Source organism: Leucoraja erinacea, chromosome 20, assembly GCF_028641065.1.
Source record: "Leucoraja erinacea ecotype New England chromosome 20, Leri_hhj_1, whole genome shotgun sequence".
Taxonomy (NCBI): Eukaryota; Metazoa; Chordata; class Chondrichthyes; order Rajiformes; family Rajidae; genus Leucoraja; species Leucoraja erinaceus.
This window is the reverse complement of record NC_073396.1, coordinates 23,058,971-23,079,542: the sequence shown is the minus strand read 5'-3', so window position 1 is coordinate 23,079,542 and position 20,572 is coordinate 23,058,971. Positions and strand designations below refer to the sequence as shown.

Genomic DNA, 20,572 nt, shown 5'->3' with positions numbered 1-20,572 from the left:
AAAAATACAAACAGGATTTGTGTCCAAGGGCACGATGAAAAAACAAAACGATCACCCATTCTAAAGCCAAGCAGTGGCTTCAAACAGGAGCCACATCTGTCAAATGTCCTTTGGACCAAACGATTACACAACTTTTTGGAAACATCTGCATTTCCAAGCAGATGCATGTGAAGCCAGTAACCATTGTAAAAACACTGTAATAAAACATAAGGGAGGAGATAGGGCCATTTACCCCAGTTAACACGTTATTTACCTCAAGCTAATTACATCCCCAAGTTAGTGACTAGTCTCCTCCAAAATATTTGGTTCCTCTTGAAATACACTTACCCTGCTCACCTCCAATTCAATTTTAAAACTGAATCTTAATTTTAAAATACCTCCAAGTTAAAGTAATGCAAATTTCTGAATGGTCGTGTCAATATTTTTAGCATTACAGTGTATCGCAAATGTAGTGTTCAGTATTTTTTCCAAAACAGATGCACAATTGTCCTTCCTACCCTTCTCCCAAAAGAGTCTGGACAAGGGCCCCGAGGTGTAGGGAGTGGTTGGGCCGACATGGACTTATCATCATCACAGGTACCAAGACAGAGTGAAAAGCTGTCCAGTCAATTAAAAGACTATACATGAACACAATCACGTCATCCACAATGCACAGTTAAAGGATAAAGGGTACAACATATAGTGCGCATAAGATACTGAAGGGTGATCTTTTAGAGGAACATAAAATCACAAAGTGCATCGATAGGTAGGCAAAATACAGTCTTTTCCCCAAGGAATTGAGAAATGGAGGATAGATAAAAATGCTGTAGAAACACAGCGGGCAAGGCAGCATCTATGGAGCAAAGGAATAGGGGATGTTTCGGGTCGAGATCATTCTTCAGACCCTGTCTGGGTGTAGCTTTAAGGTGAGAGGAAAGATTTAATAGGAACCAGAGGGTCACATTTTTCACGGAGTGGTGGGAATATGGAGCATAGAAGTTTTGATAAGCAAGAAAGCAAGGCAAAAAGTAGAGTTGAAGTGACATGAATTCAAGATGCTTTTTGGATATGGAAGGAATGGGGGAAATATAGGATAACATGCAGACTAATAAAAGTTTGTCTTGGCACCACGTTCAGCACAGACATTGTGGGCCAAACGGCCTGTTCCTGTGCTGTACTGAGCAGATCAGATGCCATCTTATTTAATCAGATAGCATGCTCAAGGGACCGAATGGTCTCCTGCCATTGGAAGAGAACAGGTTCCTGTTTAATGTGGTGGCCGTTGGTAACGATGATGGAATTGTTGATCAAAACAAGGAATTGCAGATGATAGTTTACGCTCAAGGGTGGCGCAATGGTAGAGTTCCTGCCTTACAGCGCCAGAGACCGGGTTTCGTTTAATGACTAAGGGTGATGTCTGGGACAGAGTTGGTACGTGTTGATCCCAAACATGGGTTTTCTCCAGATGATGGTTTTTCCCACACTCCAAAGCTATGGCGCAGAGGGAGTTAGATGTGGCCCTTGTGGCTAAAGAGATCAGGGATTATGGAGAGAAGGCAGGTCAGGGACCGAGTTGGTATGATCAGCCATGATCTGCATGGCAGTGCAGGCTCGAAGGGCCGAATGGCCTACTCCTGCACCTATTTTCTATGTTTCTATGTACATGTCTGCAGGTTTTTTGGCGTTGGTAAATTGAAAAAATTGTCCCTAGTATGTAGGATAGTGCTAGTGTACAGGGTGATAGCTGGTTGGCACCGGCTCAGTGGGTTGAAGGGCTCATTAGAAACATAGAAAATAGGTACAGGAATAGGCCATTCGGCCCTTCGAGCCAATTCAATACGATCATGGCTGATTATCTAAAATCAGTACCCCGTTCTGCTTTTTCCCCCCGTATCTCTTGGTTACCTTGCCCCAAGAGCTAAATCTAATACTCTCTTGAAAACTTTCAGAGAATTGGCCTCCACTGCCTTCTGTGGCAGAGAATTCCACAGATTCACAACTCTGAGCAAAAATGTTTCTCCTCATTTCAGTCCCAAACGGCCTACCCCTTGTTCTTAAACTGTGACCCCTGGTTCTGGACCACCAACATCGGGAACATTTTTCCTGCATCTATCCTGTCCAATCCTCTAAGAACTTTACATGTTTCTATAAGATCCCCTCTCATCCTTCTAAATTCCAGCGAATACAAGCTTAGTCGACCCATTCTTTCATTATACGTTAGTCCCACCATCCTGGGAATTAACGTGGTGAACCTAAGCTGCACTCCCTCAATAGGAATAATACTTCCTCAAATTAGGAGAGAAAAATTGCATACAATACTCCAGGTTCCGTCTCATCAGGGCCCTGTAAAATTGCAGTAGGACCTCCTTGCTCCTAAACTCAAATCCTCTTGCAATGAAGGCAACATGCCATTGGATTTCTTCACTGCCTGATATACATAGAAACATAGAAAATAGATGCAGGAGGCGGCCATTCGGCCCTTCGCGCCAGCACCGCCATTCATTGTGATCATGGCTGATCATCCCCTATCAATAACCGGTGCCTGCCTTCTACCCATATCCCTTGACTTCACTAGCCCCTAGAGCTCTACTCAACTCTTAAATACCTGCATGCTTACTTTTAGTGACTAATGTACAAGCACACCCAGGTCTCGTTGCACTTCCTCTTCTCCTGACATCATTCAGATAATAATCTGCATCTGCCATGCTTCTGCCCACTCACCAGGCTGTATCTCTAAAAACTAAAGTCTAAAAGAACACAAAGTGCTCCAATCTGAAGAAAGTTCTCCACTCGAAACAGCACTTAGCCATGTTTACCAGAGATGCTGCCTGACCCGCTGATTTACTCTAGCACTCTTTCTCATTTAATGTCTCATTTACCGATGGAACATCCAACATTCCCTCATGGACTGACACTCCCATCTCTGAAGTTTAAAATCTCAGAAGTCCCAACTTGGAGGCAATCGCAGTCAAAGAGTCATAGATTCTAACAATCATTCAGCATGGAAACGGGTTACTTTGGCCCAACCTGCCCACGCCAACTAACATGCCCCATCGACACCAGTACCTCATGCCTGCATTTGCCCTATATCCCTCTAAACCTATCCTATGTACCTGTCCAAACCATTTTTAAAAAAAGTTATGATAGTACCTGCCTCAACTACCTCCTCCAGCTAGTTTCAAATACCTACCCACCTTTGTTAAAAAATTGCCCCTCAGGCTCCTATTAAATCATCCCCCTCGCCTTGAAAGCTCCCAGCTAAATAATTGTCACTGCTTAAAATTCAAAGCGTATCTGTGATTTACTGATTCACACGCCACAATGACGGCTGGATCGTAAACTTTTGACCATCCGTACGTGCAAATGCTTTGCTGACATCAAATCTATCTTTGAATAAACAGGGGGCTTCCTTCAATTCAAGAAATCATCAAGATTGAAGCTATTATTTTCAGCTGCTGCCAAAAACACTGAATGCTCGCCTGTCCCCACCCAGTCTACCTCACCCAGCCCCATTCCCTGAACCTATCTACATCCTCTTCTGTGGCTACACCGAGGCTGGGGAAGATGAGTAAGGAAGTCTTGCTATAAACCTACTGAGCTTTAATGAGACCACACCTAAAGTACCCTGTGCCTTTTTGGCCTCTTTATTTGAAGGATGGATATAAATGCTCTGGGAGCAGTTCAAAGGAAGTTCATGAGATTAACTCTATGGTTTAAGTCAATGACTTTAAGGAGAAATTAAGCAGATTGTCCCTATTAGAGCTTAGACAGACAGCATGGAAACAGGCCCTTCGGCCCACGTTGACGATCGACCAACCGCTCACACTAGGGGAAATTTACAGAGGGCCAATTAACTTAAACCCGCACGTCTTTGGGACATGGGAATAAAAAACGGAGCACCTGGCGGACACCCATGCGGTCACAGGGAGAACGTGCAAACTTCATACAGACAGCACCAGAGGTCAGGATCGACCCGGGTCTCTGGCGCGGTGAGGCAGCAGCTCTACCTGCTGGTTTTCTTGAGCTTGGAAGAGCAAATACTGGGAAAGGGACAGGAAGAAACGTGTTCTGTATAAGAGCTGGAGTTTAGTTATAGGAGACAGTGAATTAAATCATTCAAAAGCCATAGAGGTTCAGTGTGAAGACTGCAATTGAGTGGATGTTTCCAGATTGCAAAGGCAGATAGGGGTTTTTGCTGTTCCTTTTGGTGGGAGTGGGGGTGGGGCAGGAGAACAGAGATAGAATGGGAACAACTCAACTCTGAGTGGAGGGGGATTTAACTTGCCAAAGGTTCAGTGAAAAAAATAACTTTGTTTTGCATGCTATTCAATCAGATCAGATCCCCCACCCCTCCATACATACATACAATCACGCCAAATTTCAAATGCAATAGGTAGAGTAAAGGGGACTTTACAGAGTGCAGAATATAGTTCTCAGCATTGTAGCGTATCAGTTCCAGAGACAAAATCCAGTGTCCGCAATGGGGAGGGGTGAATCGGACAGTACCCTAACGGAACTAAGAGGTAACCTCAATGAAACATGCAAGTTTCCAGTGGAAGCTTCCAACACAGATACAGCGGGACAAGAAACTGCAGATCTTGGAACATTGGGCAAAGCACAAAATGCTGGAGAAATCAGTGGGTCAGGTAGCATCTCTGGAGGGAATAGACAGGTGATGATTTGGGTTAAGACAGATTGATTGTAGTAGAGGGGAGGAAGCTGGAAGAGGGGGTGGGAGCAGGACAATGCATGGCGAGTGATAGGTGGATACACACGAGGGGGCTGGTTGGATTGATAGATGGGTGGAGCAAATGAATGAGAATGTTTTCTTTTGACAAGGGATTCTGAAATGAGGGGGCATGGTTTGTAGATAAAGTTGGTCATAAGGTAGTCTGTCTAGCTCCAAGATAAGAAGGAATTTCTACTCAGAGGGTTGTACATATTTAGAATTCCCAAAGAATTGCAGATACAGAACCACTAAATGCATCTAAAGAAGAATTAGATAAGTGAACAACAGGAATTCAAAGGTTCTGGGATCAGGCAGGAGTGTTTTAGTGTGGATATAGTCCAGTCCATCACACATACCAGACTCTCCACCACTGACTGCATCAGCACTTCAAGCTGCTTGGGAAAGCAGCCAACATCAACAAAGACTTGTCCTGCCCTAGTCATTCTATCTTCTCCCCGGTGCCATCAGGTAGAAGATGCAGAAACCAAACAGCATGCACCACCAGGACCAGTCTTTGCCACTGTTTTAACAGGCTTCTGAACACAAGCTGGGGTACAGTTCAATTCACCGCTACCCCATTGCAGACATTAGACATTGTCTATGGAATTGGCTCGCTACAATGCTATTTCCTGTGGTCACGAGGCTATTTCCTGTGATCACGAAGATGCCATATCCAAGCTAGTCCTACTAGTCCTCTCCAGGCCCACATCCATCCAACCAAGCCGTTTCTATCCATTCAATTACCTTCCAAATGTATTAAGCTTACAGTACTGCTGAATGTTCGCAGAGACCACAAAAACCTAATGGCCAGCTCCCATTGTAATTTCTTATGCCCGTAAAAGACTAGGTTATGACTTTAAAAAGGGTTAAAAGCAAACCAAATTTCCACATATGGATCTTGACAAGAGAGTTCTGCCTTCATATCAAACTGCAAACAGCAGCCTGGCATTCTACTGGAACAATGCGAACAATTAAGTCATAATGAACAGTTCACCTTGGTCCACATAACACACAAAGGATCTTGGTTCCAAATGGATGGTTCGGTGTGTCAGGGACAATTACGCTTCACAGAGCAACTTAATTAGATTCACAATAGCCAGGAATATTGCTGGCGTATGACCGCGGTAAAAATAAAAGTTAGCAAATGAAAATCAATACTAGAGAGAGAAACAAAAACATGCCTGAAGGAGAATTCTGAGCCACCTAGTCCAGTGGCTCTCTGTGTTATATAGGGCAATAAATTCAGAAGTGTAGATTTTGACTGGAAAGTGATAAATGCCAAACCACGTAATTCGCTAATTGAGGTAATCAGTTTGTTTTAGAGCTACTGCGCGGAAACAGGCTCTTCAGCCCACCGGGTCTACGCCGAACATCGATCACCCGTTCACACTAGATCTGTATCCCACTTTCCCATCCACTCCCTATACACTTGGGGCAATTTTACAGAGGCCAATTAGCCTACAAACCTGCTCGTCTTGGGGAGGGGGAGGAAACCAGAGGAAAACTTTGTAAACTGCACCACAATATGGCGACTGTGCATTTGTGGGTTGTGCAAAATAATGCCACTGTGATGCGCATACGTGACAATAAAGAACCATTGAAACCCACACAGACACCACCCGAGGTCAGAATCGAACCCAGTTCTCTGGCACTGCGAGACAGCAGCTCTACCAGCTGCACTTCCCTGCACAATGTGCCAACACAAAAACAAACGCAAAACAGCGCTGGGGTAACTCAGTGGGTCAGGCAGCATCTCTGGAGATCAGGGATAGATGACGTATCATGCCAGTACCCTCTTCAAACTAATCTGCCAGCCTGTTTTGATCTGAAAGTAAATTTCTTAGCTAGTTAACATTTGCATCGTTTTGCTATTAATATTCAAGATACAGCCACATTTCATTATGCCTACAGTTACACCGATGGGGAAGGGTAAAGGGGAATAGCTTTACTGGAGGGATTTGTCTGAGAATTGAAGAGTTGCCAAAATTGGTTGCAGGATCTAATCGAACATTCCATGCTTGCACAGGTGAGAGGAGAAAGATTTAATAGGAACCTAAGGGGCAACTTTTTCCACACAAAGGTGGTTGGTGTATGGAACCAGGTGCCAGAGAGGTAGTTGAGGCAGGTACTATAACAGCATTTAAAAGACATTTGGACAGGTACATGGATAGGAAATATATAACTCTAAATATGGGCAGGAGGGATGAGCACAGATGGGACGTTCCTGTCAACATGGACAAGTTGGACTGAAGGGCCCGTTTCTGTTCTGATTGACTAAAAGGACACAAAGTGTTAGAATAACTCCAGTCTGAAGAAAGTTCTAATCTGGCTCGTTTCCACTCTCTAAAGTCATGGTTTTAAGATGCAAAGGAATGGAATTGCCTGCATTTCTATTGCATCTTTCAACATAAAATGTGGAAGTACTTTGGAACAAAGTTACTACTTCAATGTATTTTTTTTTGTTTAAGGATGTGGTCATCTCCAACAATGCTGAAGTTTATAGTTCCTCCCAAATGGTCCCTGGACTGGGGAGACAGTCAGGAGCCTAAATACTAGCCATTGAAGGACCAGACAGGGCAAGGACTATGGACTTCCTTCCCCATAAGAATATTAATAAACCAGGTGGGGCCTTTCAAAAGGAAACATCATTTCAATGACTTCATGATATTCTTTACTTTGCATGTCAGCATTAGTTTAGTTGATTTAGTTAATAGATGCAGCGCAGAAATAGGCCCTTCGGCCTACCATGTCCATGCCGACCAGTGATCCCACCACTCCTACAACCAAAAGCTCCAGCCACATGGCACCAGTTCATTGTATAACTGGCAGATGTGGGGGGGGGGGGGGGGGGGGGGGGGCAACGATGGTGCAACAGGAGCCTTAGTCCACTATAACAGAATTCAGCTATAGAGAGGTGCATTATTGTGAGGGTTTACTGTACTTCAGGGATCGACAATTACACAGTACTCCACCGGAGTGTTAATCATCATTGTATCGATGTGCCCAGAATGTTTGAAATTGCATTTTCCTTTCCCCACCCCACCTTTCCAAATTTAATCAAAAACCATGATCCACATATCGGTGACCTTAAAACTGACTGGTATTCACCAAAATATTTCTCCAGCATAACATATGCTTCAAAAGAACAAAGGTGACAAAATATGCCCAGAAAGAAGCTCTGGAAAACACGACAAAGGAGGGGAAGGCGATGAAGGCTTGAAAGCAGGAAGAATATAAAAAATACCACAAAGTGATCAACCTATATTCTTGGTTGGATTTTCAAAGCTTTGACGCCACATTTACACAAGACTGCAAGGAGCCATTAAGCAAAATTCCTTTGGGGAAACCTCAGCATTAATAAAAGCCTGACACTGGTCCTTAGTTTAGTTATGCAGCGTGGAAACAGCCAACCATCGATCACCCGTCCTCACTAGTTTTATGTTATCCTACTTTTGCATCTGCTCCCTGGGGGGCAGTGTTAGCTGTGAGGAGGATGCTAGGAGACTGCAAGGTGACTTGGATAGGCTGGGTGAGTGGGCAAATGTTTGGCAGATGCAGTATAATGTGGATAAATGTGAGGTTATCCATTTTGGTGGCAAAAACGGGAAAGCAGACTATTATCTAAATGGTGGCCGATAGGGAAAGGGGAGGATGCAGCGAGACTTGGGTGTCATGGTACACTAGTCATTGAAGGTAGGCATGCAGGTGCAGCAGGCAGTAAAGAAAGCGAATGGTATGTTAGCTTTCATTGCAAAAGGATTTGAGTATAGGAGCAGGGAGGTTCTACTGCAGTTGTACAGGGTCTTGGTGAGACCACACCTGGAGTATTGCGTACAGTTTTGGTCTCCAAATCTGAGGAAGGACATTATTGCCATAGAGGGAGTGCAGAGGCGGCTCACCAGACTGTTTCCTGGGATGTCAGGACTGTCTTATGAAGAAAGACTGGACTTGGTTTATACTCTCTAGAATTTAGGAGATTGAGAGGGGATCTTATAGAAACTTACAAAATTCTTAAGGGGTTGGACAGGCTAGATGCAGGAAGATTGTTCCCGATGTTAGGGAAGTCCAGGACAAGGGGTCACAGCTTAAGGATAAGGGGGAAATCCTTTAAAACTGAGATAAGAACTTTTTTCACACAGAGATTGGTGAATCTCTGAAACTCTCTGCCACAGAGGGTAGTTGAGGCCAGTTCATTGGCTATATTTAAGAGGGAGTTAGATGTGGCCCTTGTGGCTAAGGGGATCAGGGGGTATGGAGAGAAGGCAGATACGGGATACTGAGTTGGATGATCAGCCATGATCATATTGAATGGCGGTGCAGGCTCGAAGGGCCGAATTGCCTACTCCTGCACCTAATTTCTATGTTTCTATGTTTCTACACACTTGGAGCAAATTTAACCTACGAACTCACATGTCTTTAAGATGTTGGAAGCTACTGGGGCACTGGTATAAAATAGAGTAAATTGCCCCCAATGTGCCCCTAGGGAGTGGTTGCGAACGTCAGATAACATAGAACTAGTGTGAACGGGTGATCAATGGTCTGTGTGGGCTCAGTGGGCTGAAGGGCCCGTTTCCATACTGTACCCCAAAGCAGGTTTTACAGAAGAGAATTAACTGACAAACCTGTGCATCTTTGGAGTGTGGGAGGAAACCAGAGCACCCAGAGGAAACCCACTTGGCTAAAGGGAGAACATGAAAACTCCCATACAGATCCCGAGGTCAAGATCAAACTCAGGTTTCTAGTGCTGCGAGGCAGAGCTCGACCGCTGTGCTTTTTATTAAGTCCTTTTAGGAAGCTCAGAGACCATGTGACGGCATTCTTTAACTGTAATCAGCTTGTGAAACACAATATGAACACAAACAGATCAAAAACACACAGTACTGGAAACTTGGAAAGCATAAATTTCTTCTGGTCCGGTTCCAATTAAAATTTAAAAAAATGCCACAAGGAATATTCAGTGAAGGGGCTGTGTCCCAGATTTGCAGCATCCCGAAGAGATTTGCAACAAGCAGAGCCAACAGGATTAGCAGCTCTGATGCTTACCATACTTCTAATCAAACAAAAACATTTTAAACAAATAATCTTGTGATGTCTAATTAATGCCTTTAGCACAGCTGAATATTCCAGGACAGTGCACAGCTCATTTAATGATATTGGTTAGTGATTAATTTACTTTGTTAGTTTAGAGATAGAGCATGGAAACAGGCCCTTCGGCCGACCGAGTCCATGCCGACCAACAATCACTCACTCGTACACTAGTTCGACCTTACACACGAGGGGCAATTTACAAAAGTCACTCAACCTACAAGCCTGCACGCGATCCATATCCTTCCATTTCCTGCATATCCAATTCTTCTCCTCTCACATTTATTCATCAGCAGAAAAAACATGCATACCCATTTTTATCCGATTCAAATTAAAAAGTTCACAAGAAAACAAACCTCAGGTTCATAGCCCTGTCCCACAGTACGAGTTCATTCCAAGAGCTCTCGAGAGTTTAAAAAAAAAACAAAAAAAACTTGTGGTAAGCACGGAGAATGAACGTAGCGCGTATGTCGTAGCTCGGGACTTCTCTTAGCGGCTCGTAACGCTAACGGCAGGTATTCGGGAAGACCCGCTAATGGCAAGTAAGCACGGAAAGACTCGTGAAGATTTTTCAACATGTTGAAAAATGTCCACGAGAGCCCCGAGTTAGTACCGACGAGTGGCCATTACCGTAAATCTCAGAGTTCGAATCATGGCAAACTCGGGAGAGCTCTTGGAATGAACTCGTACCGTGGGACAGGGCTTCAACACTCCATATTCCATATAGCATTTACACAGGTTAATCATGTGCATGGGTTATGGTTGACAGTCAGTGCGGCTGCTCACAAGAGAAGCATGGGCACACTTATAATTTTACCTCTTTCCGAGTTTTGTGCAGCATTTGACAATTCATAAGTGATTGGAACAGAATTGGGCCATTCGGCCCATCAAGTCTACTCCATTCAATCATGCGGATCTATCTTTTCCTCTCAACCCCATTCTCATGCCTTCTCCTCACCCCCCCCCCCCCCCCCCCCCCCCCCCACACCCATACTAATCAAGAATATATCAATCTCTGCCTTTAAAATATTAATTGACAGGCCTCTGCAGCCTTCTGTGGCAATGAATTCCTCAGATTCACCACCATCCGACTAAAGAAATTTCTCCTCATCTCCTTCCCAAAAGAACGTCCTTTTATTCTGAGGTTATAGCCTCTGGTCCGAGACTCTCACTAGTGGTAGCATCCTCTCCACATCCACTCTATCCAGGCCTTTCACTATTCGGCAAGTTTCAATGAGGTCCCCCATCATCCTTCTAAATTCCAATGAGTACAAGCCCAGTGCCGTCAAATGTTCAAAAATTGCCCAAATATCATAAATTCCCTGCACCGTGAAAATGCACCCCGCCCCCAACCCAAGAACAACATCATTCTGAACACATCTCAGACAGCCCGAGATACAAACTAGTGAAAGGAATTTACATTATATCATTCATTACACCGTTGGACTGATGACAACAAACATTTATTCACAACAGCAAGATCTAATAATAAAGTAATGCATTTTTTCCCTCTCCTTACATATTCTCGCTAACAAGACCATATTTTCCTACATTCTTGACTTCAAATTTGTCCATTTGGTGACTTCAAGTCGTGGTGCTGAACAGTACAGAAATAGGGCCTACTGCCAAACGGGTCCACACCAACCAATTTGCCGAATCAAGTTGCCTATGCCTGGTCCATATCCTTCTAAACCTATAAAAGCAACTGTTTAAAAAAATGTTTTAATGCCATACCTATACACAAGTCTGCCACCTCCTCTGGCAGCTATGTTCCAGATACACTCCTCAGGTCCCTTTTAAATCTTTGTCCTCTCATCTTAAAGCTATTCCCTATAGTTTTGGGTTCTTGTACCCTGGGGGAAAGGCTTTAGCTCTTCACCTTATCAATCCCTCTTATGATGCAAAAGTGGAACACCATAAAACTAATGTGAACACTGTTCAGTGTATTCGGTGGCCTGAGAGGCCAGTTTCCACGCTGTATCTCTAAACCAAACTAAAACTGGTAAGATTCTCAATCCTTTAGAATAGAATAGTTTCTTTATTGTCATTGTAACATGAACCATGTACAACAAAATTTAAAATGTCAGCCAGTCAGTGCAGCATTCAAACATTTCTAAAAGCTAACGATACATACAAGGTAAAATATTAAAAGATAAACAACTAAATAAATATCACGAACAAAGCACGCATACACCCCCAACCCTCCATCCTTCTGTCGATTTCACAGTGTACCAGTCCCTTAGTCTGTATCGCCCCTGCGTTCCTTGGCGGCTACATTTAGTGCTTTTATAGCAGTGGGGTAAAAACTGTTTTTTAGTCTATTTGTCCTTGTCCTTGTAGATCTGTACCGTCTGCCTGACGGCAACAGTTCAAACAGGGAGTGTCCGGGGTGGGAAATGTCCTTTATGATATTCTGGGATTTTTTGGTGCAGCGGGAACTGTGTAAGTCCTCCAAGGTAAGGAGAGGGCAGCCGACAATCCTCTGGGCGTTGTCAATGGCCCTCTGGAGCGCTTTCCTCTGAGCCGCTGTGCAGCTGGTGTACCACACGCATACACAGTATGTTAGTATGCTCTCAATGGAGCACCGATAAAAGGACAGCAGCAGTCTCTGAGTGATGTTATTCTTCCCGAGCACCCTCAGGAAGTGCAGTCTCTGCTGGACCTTTTTCAGCAGCGCAGTGGTGTTCACGCTCCACGTCAGGTCCTCCTCAATATGGATTCCCAGGAAGCGGAAATCCGCCACCCTCTCTACACAGTCCCCTCTGATAGTCAATGGTACCATGTCCGTTTTATTCTTCCTGAAATCTATTATTACTTCCTTTGTCTTTAAGGTGTTGAGGAGCAGGTTATTTTCTTCACACCACACTGTCAGCTGCTCCATCTCATCCCGGTAGGCGTACTCGTCCCCCCCGGAGATTGCATCGTCTCTAGTTAAAATGCCATTCTTCCCAAAGCAGGATTACCAGCATGGTACGCATTACTCCAAACATAGCCTGGCCAAGGTCTTGTACAGCTTTAACACGAGACCAACCCATGTACTCAATAACCTCATCTGTGAAGGCAAGAGAGTTAGATTTAGCTCTGAGGGAATCAAGGGATATGGAGAAAAAGCCAGAACGGGGTACTGATTTTGGATGATTAGCCATGATCATTTTGAATGGAGGTGCTGGCTCCAAGGGCTGAATGGCCTACTCCTGCACCTATTTTCTATGTTTAAGTATATCAAATGCCTTCTTACCAACCTGTCCAACTGTGTCACTACCTTCATGGATCTATGTACCTGGACCCCTTGGTCTCTTTTCTATAACATTTCACTGGGTACCACCATTTACTGTGGTTTGCCCAACTAAAACACAACATTTATCCGAATTAAATCCATCTGTCATTCCTTGGCCCATTGGCCCAGTTAATCAAAACTCACTGAAAGCATAGATGACCTAGCTGTTTTTTTTACCTTGACTGTACATTGCAAATTATTCAGTGCGCTCTTTTGAAGGGAGCAAGTAAATCAAACAGTACAATACCGTATTTTTGTCTTCCTAATCCCCAGGTTAGAGGTAACATAATAAATAACATAGGGATGCAGTACAGTGTATTTGATAGTGGAAAGTTCCTTCAAATATATTCCAAAGCCAATCCAACATCACTAAAGAAAAGAGCATTGGAAAAAAACATTGGGAAGCCCAAACATCCAATAGCTCAGTGATCTTTCAATAAATTTCCTACCTTCTTGGTCCCATCAATGGACCTGATGGATAATCTTGTGGGCTCCCCGCTGGTTATTACAACTTGCTGCTTCCACACCAGCCCATTGCCCTTGGAGGCATCTGCAGGGAGAGTCTGGTCATAGTCCCCTGTGCTAGCAAGGTGCTGACTACGCAAGTACTCATCCGTCTCCTTATCCACCACCAGCAGCTGCGTTTCATGCTCCATGGCTTTGATCCGCTGCACAACCTGGGGAAAGAGGTGGTAGCAACCCATCAAAAAAATGCTCGGAAGTTGTGGCAAGGCCTCCAATGCAAAACAAGGACTAAAAGCTTCATTCAGAATAAAAACACACACAAAACAAAAAACTGCAAGAACTCTTCAGACATTCACACTGTCTACACATTCCAGTAGTGTCATACTCAATAATGTTCGCACCTACCTTTAACAAAAAATCACCCTCGAGACATTTCTGAACACATCAACTAAAATAACTATTCTTCGCATGATTGCAATGAACCATTGCAAGACCGAGGGTGCACCATGCAGCTGGAGTGGTAATTTTTGTATTAGACATTGAATTTTTTGGTAAACATGGCATGGTGGCGCAGCGGTAGAGTCATTGCCTTACAGCACCAGAGATCCGGGTTCAATTGTCACATTGGGCGCTGTCTGAATGGAGTTTGTACGTTTTCCCAGAGACAATGTTGGGTTTCTCCGGGTGCTCCAAAGACGTGCGGGTTTGTAGTTTAATTGGCTTCTCCAAATTGCAAATTGTCTCCAGTTTGTAGGATAGCATTAGTGCATGGGGTGATTGCTGGTCGGCACAGATTTGGTGGACTGAAGGGCCAGTTTCCATTTTGTATCTCTAAAGTCAAATAATTTTTCCATCTCAAAGTACAACAGTTCATCTCAAAGTCAAATTGTGATTGGTCCTCCGTAATTCTCTTGAGGAATAAGTCAATAGAAAATAGACTCAAAACAGGAAAAAAGTTACTAGCAGGTGCAGCAAAACCTAGAGTAAAATATTGTTGCATCTATATCGAATACTTCCCCTTACACATGGAATCATCCGCCACCTTACAATAGTAACAGCTAGACTCAGTGTATGGTACTAACATTTGTAATCGTTGCTACTTGTTTAGTTTAGAGATACGGCATTGAATCAAGTCCTTTGACAAACCAAGTCTATGCTGACCATCGATAACCCATTCACACTAGTTCTGTGTTATCCATCTTTCTCGTCTACTCGCTACACACAAGGGGACAATTTACAGAGAGCAATCAACCTACAAACCCACACAACTTTAGGATGTGGGAGGAAACCAGAGCACCCAGAGAAAACCCACGTGGTCACATGGAGAAGGTGCAAACAGTACAGACAGCACTCGAGGTCAGATTGGAACCAGAGTCTCTGGTGCGGAGACAGCAGCTCTACCAGCTGTGCCGCCCCACTACCATATGGTCATAACCCAAAATGGGCATTGAAGAGTCCTTTAAGATCACACAGACTATAGATCTCACTCTCCCACTTACTTTGGGTTAAAAGTTTACATAAAATAAAATTGATGAATTGAGATTCACGCAACCAAGTCTCTCATTCACAAGACTCCTATTCACCAAACCTCCCAAAGACTTCTTTCAGTAGAAACAGCCCATTGTGTGCTTTTTTTTGCTGCAGGAAAACACATTTAAAAAAGAAAATATGATTATATGCAAGACGCTCCCAATCCCACACACTCAACCCTGATCTGCATGGAATCACAAGTTAAACTCCTCCTCCTGACGACTGGGATAAAGTTCACACAAATGGACAGTTCCAGAAATTTAGTAAAATGTACTAAAACTCCACACTCCTCAGCTGCATTGCAATACACTGTCTTTTTATGCATTTTTCCACTACAAATCATAAAAGTGCATCCATTCCAAATCAGATTTGCAGCATTGAAATATACACGTGATCTCATCATGATAAAGAGATTTTGATAATTTGAAATTCACACGACCAAATTAAGTCAAGAGTGTTTTATTGTCATATGCTCCAAACAAAACAATTAAATTCTTACTTGCAGCAGCACAACAGAATATGTACACAGAGTACTCCGTAAACAATATAACAAAAATAAAGTTCAGTGTATAAGGATGGTATATTAGGTTGGCGCAGCGGTAGAGTTGCTGCCTTACAGCGCTAGAGACCCGGGTTCAATCCTGACTACAGATCCTGTCCGTATGGAATTTGCACGTTCTCCCTGTGACCTTTTTCCAGGATCTACGGTTTCCTCCCACACTCCACAGACATAGATTTGTAGGTTAATTGGCTTTCCCCCCGTTTCCGCACTATTTCTCTAAACTAAACAAAAAATCAAGTATACACAAGGAACTGCAGATGCTGGTTTACATAACAAGTTCAACTTTGATATTGACTGAATTTTAGGAATCAAACTTGTCAGATTGTATTTGATTGTGACAGTATACCACATTTCACAGATCAGAATGATCCAAAAGTAAATCACTCAAGCTTTGGATGAGACTGGAGAAAAATCTATATCCAGGAACCCTCTTGAACAAAATATGTTCATCGACCCATTAAGGTCCCCAATGCCTTGTGGCAAACTTATATATTCAGTTAATAAAGTATACATGAAGTTAAGGAAGACACATTTATGAGAAACCTACATCAGTAAATGATGGCAAGATAGAAACAAGGAACTGCAGATGCTGATTTATACAAAAGGACACAAGGTGCTGGAGTAACTCAGCGGGTCAGGCGGCATCACTGGAGAACATGGAATAGGTGTGTTTCAGATCAGGACCCTTCTTCAATTTGAAGAAGGGTTCAGACTCAAAATGTCACCTGAATAGTTTAATGGCTCATTTACTATCACGAGTACCAAAGTACAGTGAGGTTTTTTAGACTTTACTTTAGATTTTAGAGATACAGCACAGAAACAGGCCCTTCAGCCCACTGAGTCCATTCTGACCAGCAATCACTCTATTCACCAGCACAATCCTACACTAGGGACAATTTACAATTTTTATAGAAGCCAAATAAACTACAAACCTTTATGTTTAAGAAGGGACTGCAGATGCTGGAAAATCAAAGGTAGACAAAAATGCTGGAGAAACTCAGCTGGTGAGGCAGCATCTATAGAGCGAAGGAAATAGGCATTGTTTCGGCCTGAAATGTTGCCCATTTCCTTCGCTCTATAGATGCTGCCTCACCCGCTGAGTTTCTCAAACTACAAACCTTTACATCTTTAGGATGTGGGGAGAAACTGGAACACCGCAGAAAACCCATGCAGTCACAAATGTGCAAACTCCGTACAAAGTAGTCAGGATGGAACCCGGGTCCCTGGGGCAGTAAGGAAGCAGCTCTACCTCTGTACCGCCCTTATTTTTGTCATACAGGCCAGAAAGATTATTGCCATACGCATGTACAATCCTCAGTTAAGTGTATAATGCATAGAAAAAGCCCACTGAGTCCACTTACAAGAGTCACCAGGTTTTGGTGACTTGTATCGTCATCCCACTTGGAAACTAGTTCCACCTCAAATTTGGAGTTCAGAGTCAGTGCAAGGAAGGGTCCGAGTGTGAACTCTATAATGATCATCTCTTGGAATGAGAGTAGTGAAGGGGCACTGCACTGTTGGAGCAGATACTTCTTGGACGAGTTTGTTAAGTTAGCAGAAAGGATTAAGCTGAAGAGGAGGGTTATTGAACGGTGGTATGTTTATCCTTCAACTAAGAATTCAAGAAATACAGAACATCAAAAGATTCTTGGGACCCAAAAGAGGGGCCAGAGTTATCGAAGTGGGACCCACCGAGATCAAAGGGGGCCATGTGCGACAGCAGGCCTGCTTCGCCATTGCGAGCAGAACACGTCTGTTCATATAACTTTATCAGTGCCAGAAACATGGCAACTCTGGGTACTGCTTGGGTGAGGTCTGCTTTATGATTTTACCAGGTTGCATGCAAAGCAAAGCATTTCACTGTACCTGGGTACATGTGACAATATCATTGAATCAATAAGGTTATGGCTTAACCCCCACCTCAACACATCTCCCTTTATTCCTGAACATCAGTGATCCCCAGCTCGCCTCCAGTTTATTTCCCTCCCTCTACCTTCAATCTGAAGTAGGGTCCTGATCTGAAACATCACCTATTCTTTCTCTCTCTAGAGAGAGAGAGAGATGCTATCCGACCCGCTGAGTTACTTCAGCTTTGTGTGTCTATCTTCGGCACAAACCAACGTCTGTAGTTCCTTCCTTTCCATTTCAGTCCTAGAGGACTGACCCTTCAAACCTCAAACTTACCAGCCAGAGGATAAAGCCCCTCAGTGTCTGCCCTTGCCAATCTCTCTCAGCAGAACTAACTCACACTGAACATGGAAAGTTATTGGGAAACACATGTCACTACTTCCCCTACATTGTACACCCGTCTCTCGCTCCAAATCCCTTCCGCTTCAATGAAACGCCATCCCATTTTCCTAAAGTTCCAGAGTTTGGAACAATCAGACTCGCTCTCCCATAGGCCAACCCCTCATCCCAAAAAATCTGAACAGTTAACACTTCACTGACTCCAAGGCAACTTTAGATATTGAGACCAAACAGAGTCATAACACATGGAAACTGGCCCTTCGACCCAACTTATGCCAGTCAACATGTCCCATCTACACTAGTCCCATCTGTCTACGTTTAGCCCATATTGCTCTACAACTATCTGATCCATGTGCCCGTCTAAATGTTTCTTAAATGTTGCAATAGTACCTGCCTCACCTACCTCCTCTGGCAGCTTGTTCCATACACACATCACCCTTGGTGTGAAAAAGTGACCCCTCAAGTTCCTATTAAACCTTCCATTCCCCCCTCAACCCATGTCCTCTGGTTCTCGATTCTTCCTACTCTGGGCGAGTGTATCCACCCAATCTGCTACTCTCATGATTTTGAACATCTAAATAAAATCACCCCTCATTCTCCTATACTCCAAGATAGAGTGTCTTAGCCTGCTCTACCTCTCCCTATAGCTCAAGCCCTTGAGGCCTGGCAACTTCCTAAAACTTCTGCAGGTAGAACTCACTAAACCCTTACAACAAGACCTCCTATCTTGCACTCAAACCCTACCGTAATAAATCACCACTGCATTCAGAACGCAAACTCACATCATCCAAACTGCCCCTATGACCACAGAGTTCTCCATTCTACAAACATAAAGCCAGATGGTAGCCCATCCACGTTGATAGTTCACCCCTAAAAGGGTCGAGAAAGAAGCAAAAGAAATGGCAAGTCTATCAAAGAAAGGTCTCGACCAAAAACATCACCCAGTACTTCTCTCCCGAGATGATGCCTGTCCGGTCTTCAAAGTAGACGGCAGCTTGGGTTTAAGTTTCTTACCACCATCACAGAATATTGTCCTTATATTTTACTCCCACTGACCAAAGCCGGCCAGGCAACATCTGTGTGGGGAATGGACAGGCGACGTTTCGATGGGTAAAATAAACTGCAAATGTAAGTTTACAGTAAAAGACACAAAGTGCCCGAGTAACTCAGCAGGCCAGGCGGCATCTCTAGAGAACATGGATGGGTGACGTTTTGGCTTGGGACCCTTCCTCCAGTACTTTGCATTTTCCTCAAGTCTAGCATCTGCAGTTCCTTATGTTTCCATTAAATTCACACACAGATTTAGATTCAATTTTAATTGTCATTGTCAGTGTACAGTACAGAGACAACGAAATGCATTTAGCATCTCCCCACAGAGAGAATGTATCGATTATTCAAGACGAGAGGCTACAATTTCACTCCCTCTGGGAACAATTAAAACAAACTTTATAACCAAAAAGGCAATAACAGATAAATTACCTGATGATGCGTTTCTTTCTCCACATTGTGCCCGTTAACTTCAATAACCCGGTCCCCCGCGGACAGACCCGAGGCTTCTGCCGGGGATCCGGGCTCCACTTTGCGGATGTATTGACCGGGCTTCCCCCTCTCGCCGTGCAAGTGGAAACCGTAACCACCTTCCTCCTTTATCATATGGCACAGACGCGGTTTCAGGTGATCTTTCGCCATCGTTTTCTACTTTAACCCTCCTTACAAAAAAAAAAGAGAAAATTTCGCCAAAGAAAAGTAAATTTTGCAAAAAGGAAAAAATTTGCAAAAATAAAAAATAAATTAAAAAATTCACTCGAGGGTTATCTTCTCTCCGGGCCACTTTGGTCTGCCGAAAGGATGTGTGCCTCTGTGTGTGTGAGTGTGTACGCCGATACAGCGCCCACCAAAACCGGAGTTAAACTCCCATTGCCGGCGCTCCGCCGCAGTCGCAGCTCCCTAGGCGAAGCTCGCTTCAATTTCCTTGCAAACTTCCAAGTCCCGTTCGTTGCGACTCAAACTTACTCCGCAGAATCCAGTCCTTCGTTCTCCCCCCTCTCACTCCACCTCCAAACTATCACAGAAGGAAAGATTTAAAGTAAGTTCATCGATTCATTGAATAACTGGCGCACACACCGAGTGCATTGCAGGCCGACGATATAAACAATGACACTGGGGTCTATTGCAAGCTCGGTTTGCAGAATTGCTAGCCTTTAATTGACTGCCATCTGCCGAAAGATAACGGAATGGGAATGCGCACCAGACGCGCTCGGCAGTCCAATTCAATTAAAACGAATTCAGATTAGTTTATTGTCATGTCGACTAGATTGCAATTAAGTTTCTCGTTTGCGTGACGTTAGCTACAATATGACTACAAAACCTTACGATAGTACGTAGAAACAAGGAATTACTGGTCTACACAAAAGGAGACAAAGTGTGCAGTCTGCACGTTCACCTATCAGTCTGAAGAAATGGTTTCGGCCCGAAACGTGTCTATTTCCTTCGCTCCATAGATGCTGCCTCACCTGCTGAGTTTCTCCAGCATTTTTGTCTACCTTCGATTTTCCAGCATCTGCAGTTCCTTCTTAAACAACTCCCTGTAACTGCCCTCCCACATCTCAAAGACATGGAGATTTGTAGGTTAATTGGCCCTCTGAAAATTGCCTCTAGTGTGTGAGGAGTGGATGAGAAAGTGGGATAGCATACAACT

At 43.8% G+C, this 20,572-nt stretch overlaps 1 protein-coding gene across 1 annotated transcript in view; it reads right to left on the bottom strand.

Annotated features, from left to right (window-relative positions):
* LOC129706966 (Na(+)/H(+) exchange regulatory cofactor NHE-RF2) overlaps nucleotides 1-20,313 on the bottom strand; it is an 89,552-nt gene extending 69,239 nt beyond the window's left edge. Inside the window, exons 1-3 of the mRNA XM_055651656.1 lie at nucleotides 19,888-20,313; nucleotides 19,354-19,583; nucleotides 13,520-13,747 (exon numbers count right to left, since the gene is read on the bottom strand). Of these exons, the coding sequence (XP_055507631.1) occupies nucleotides 13,520-13,747; nucleotides 19,354-19,563 (438 nt within the window). The 5' untranslated portion in view covers nucleotides 19,564-19,583; nucleotides 19,888-20,313. The remainder of the gene's footprint in view (nucleotides 1-13,519; nucleotides 13,748-19,353; nucleotides 19,584-19,887) is intronic.
* Between the last annotated feature and the right edge of the window lie 259 nt (nucleotides 20,314-20,572).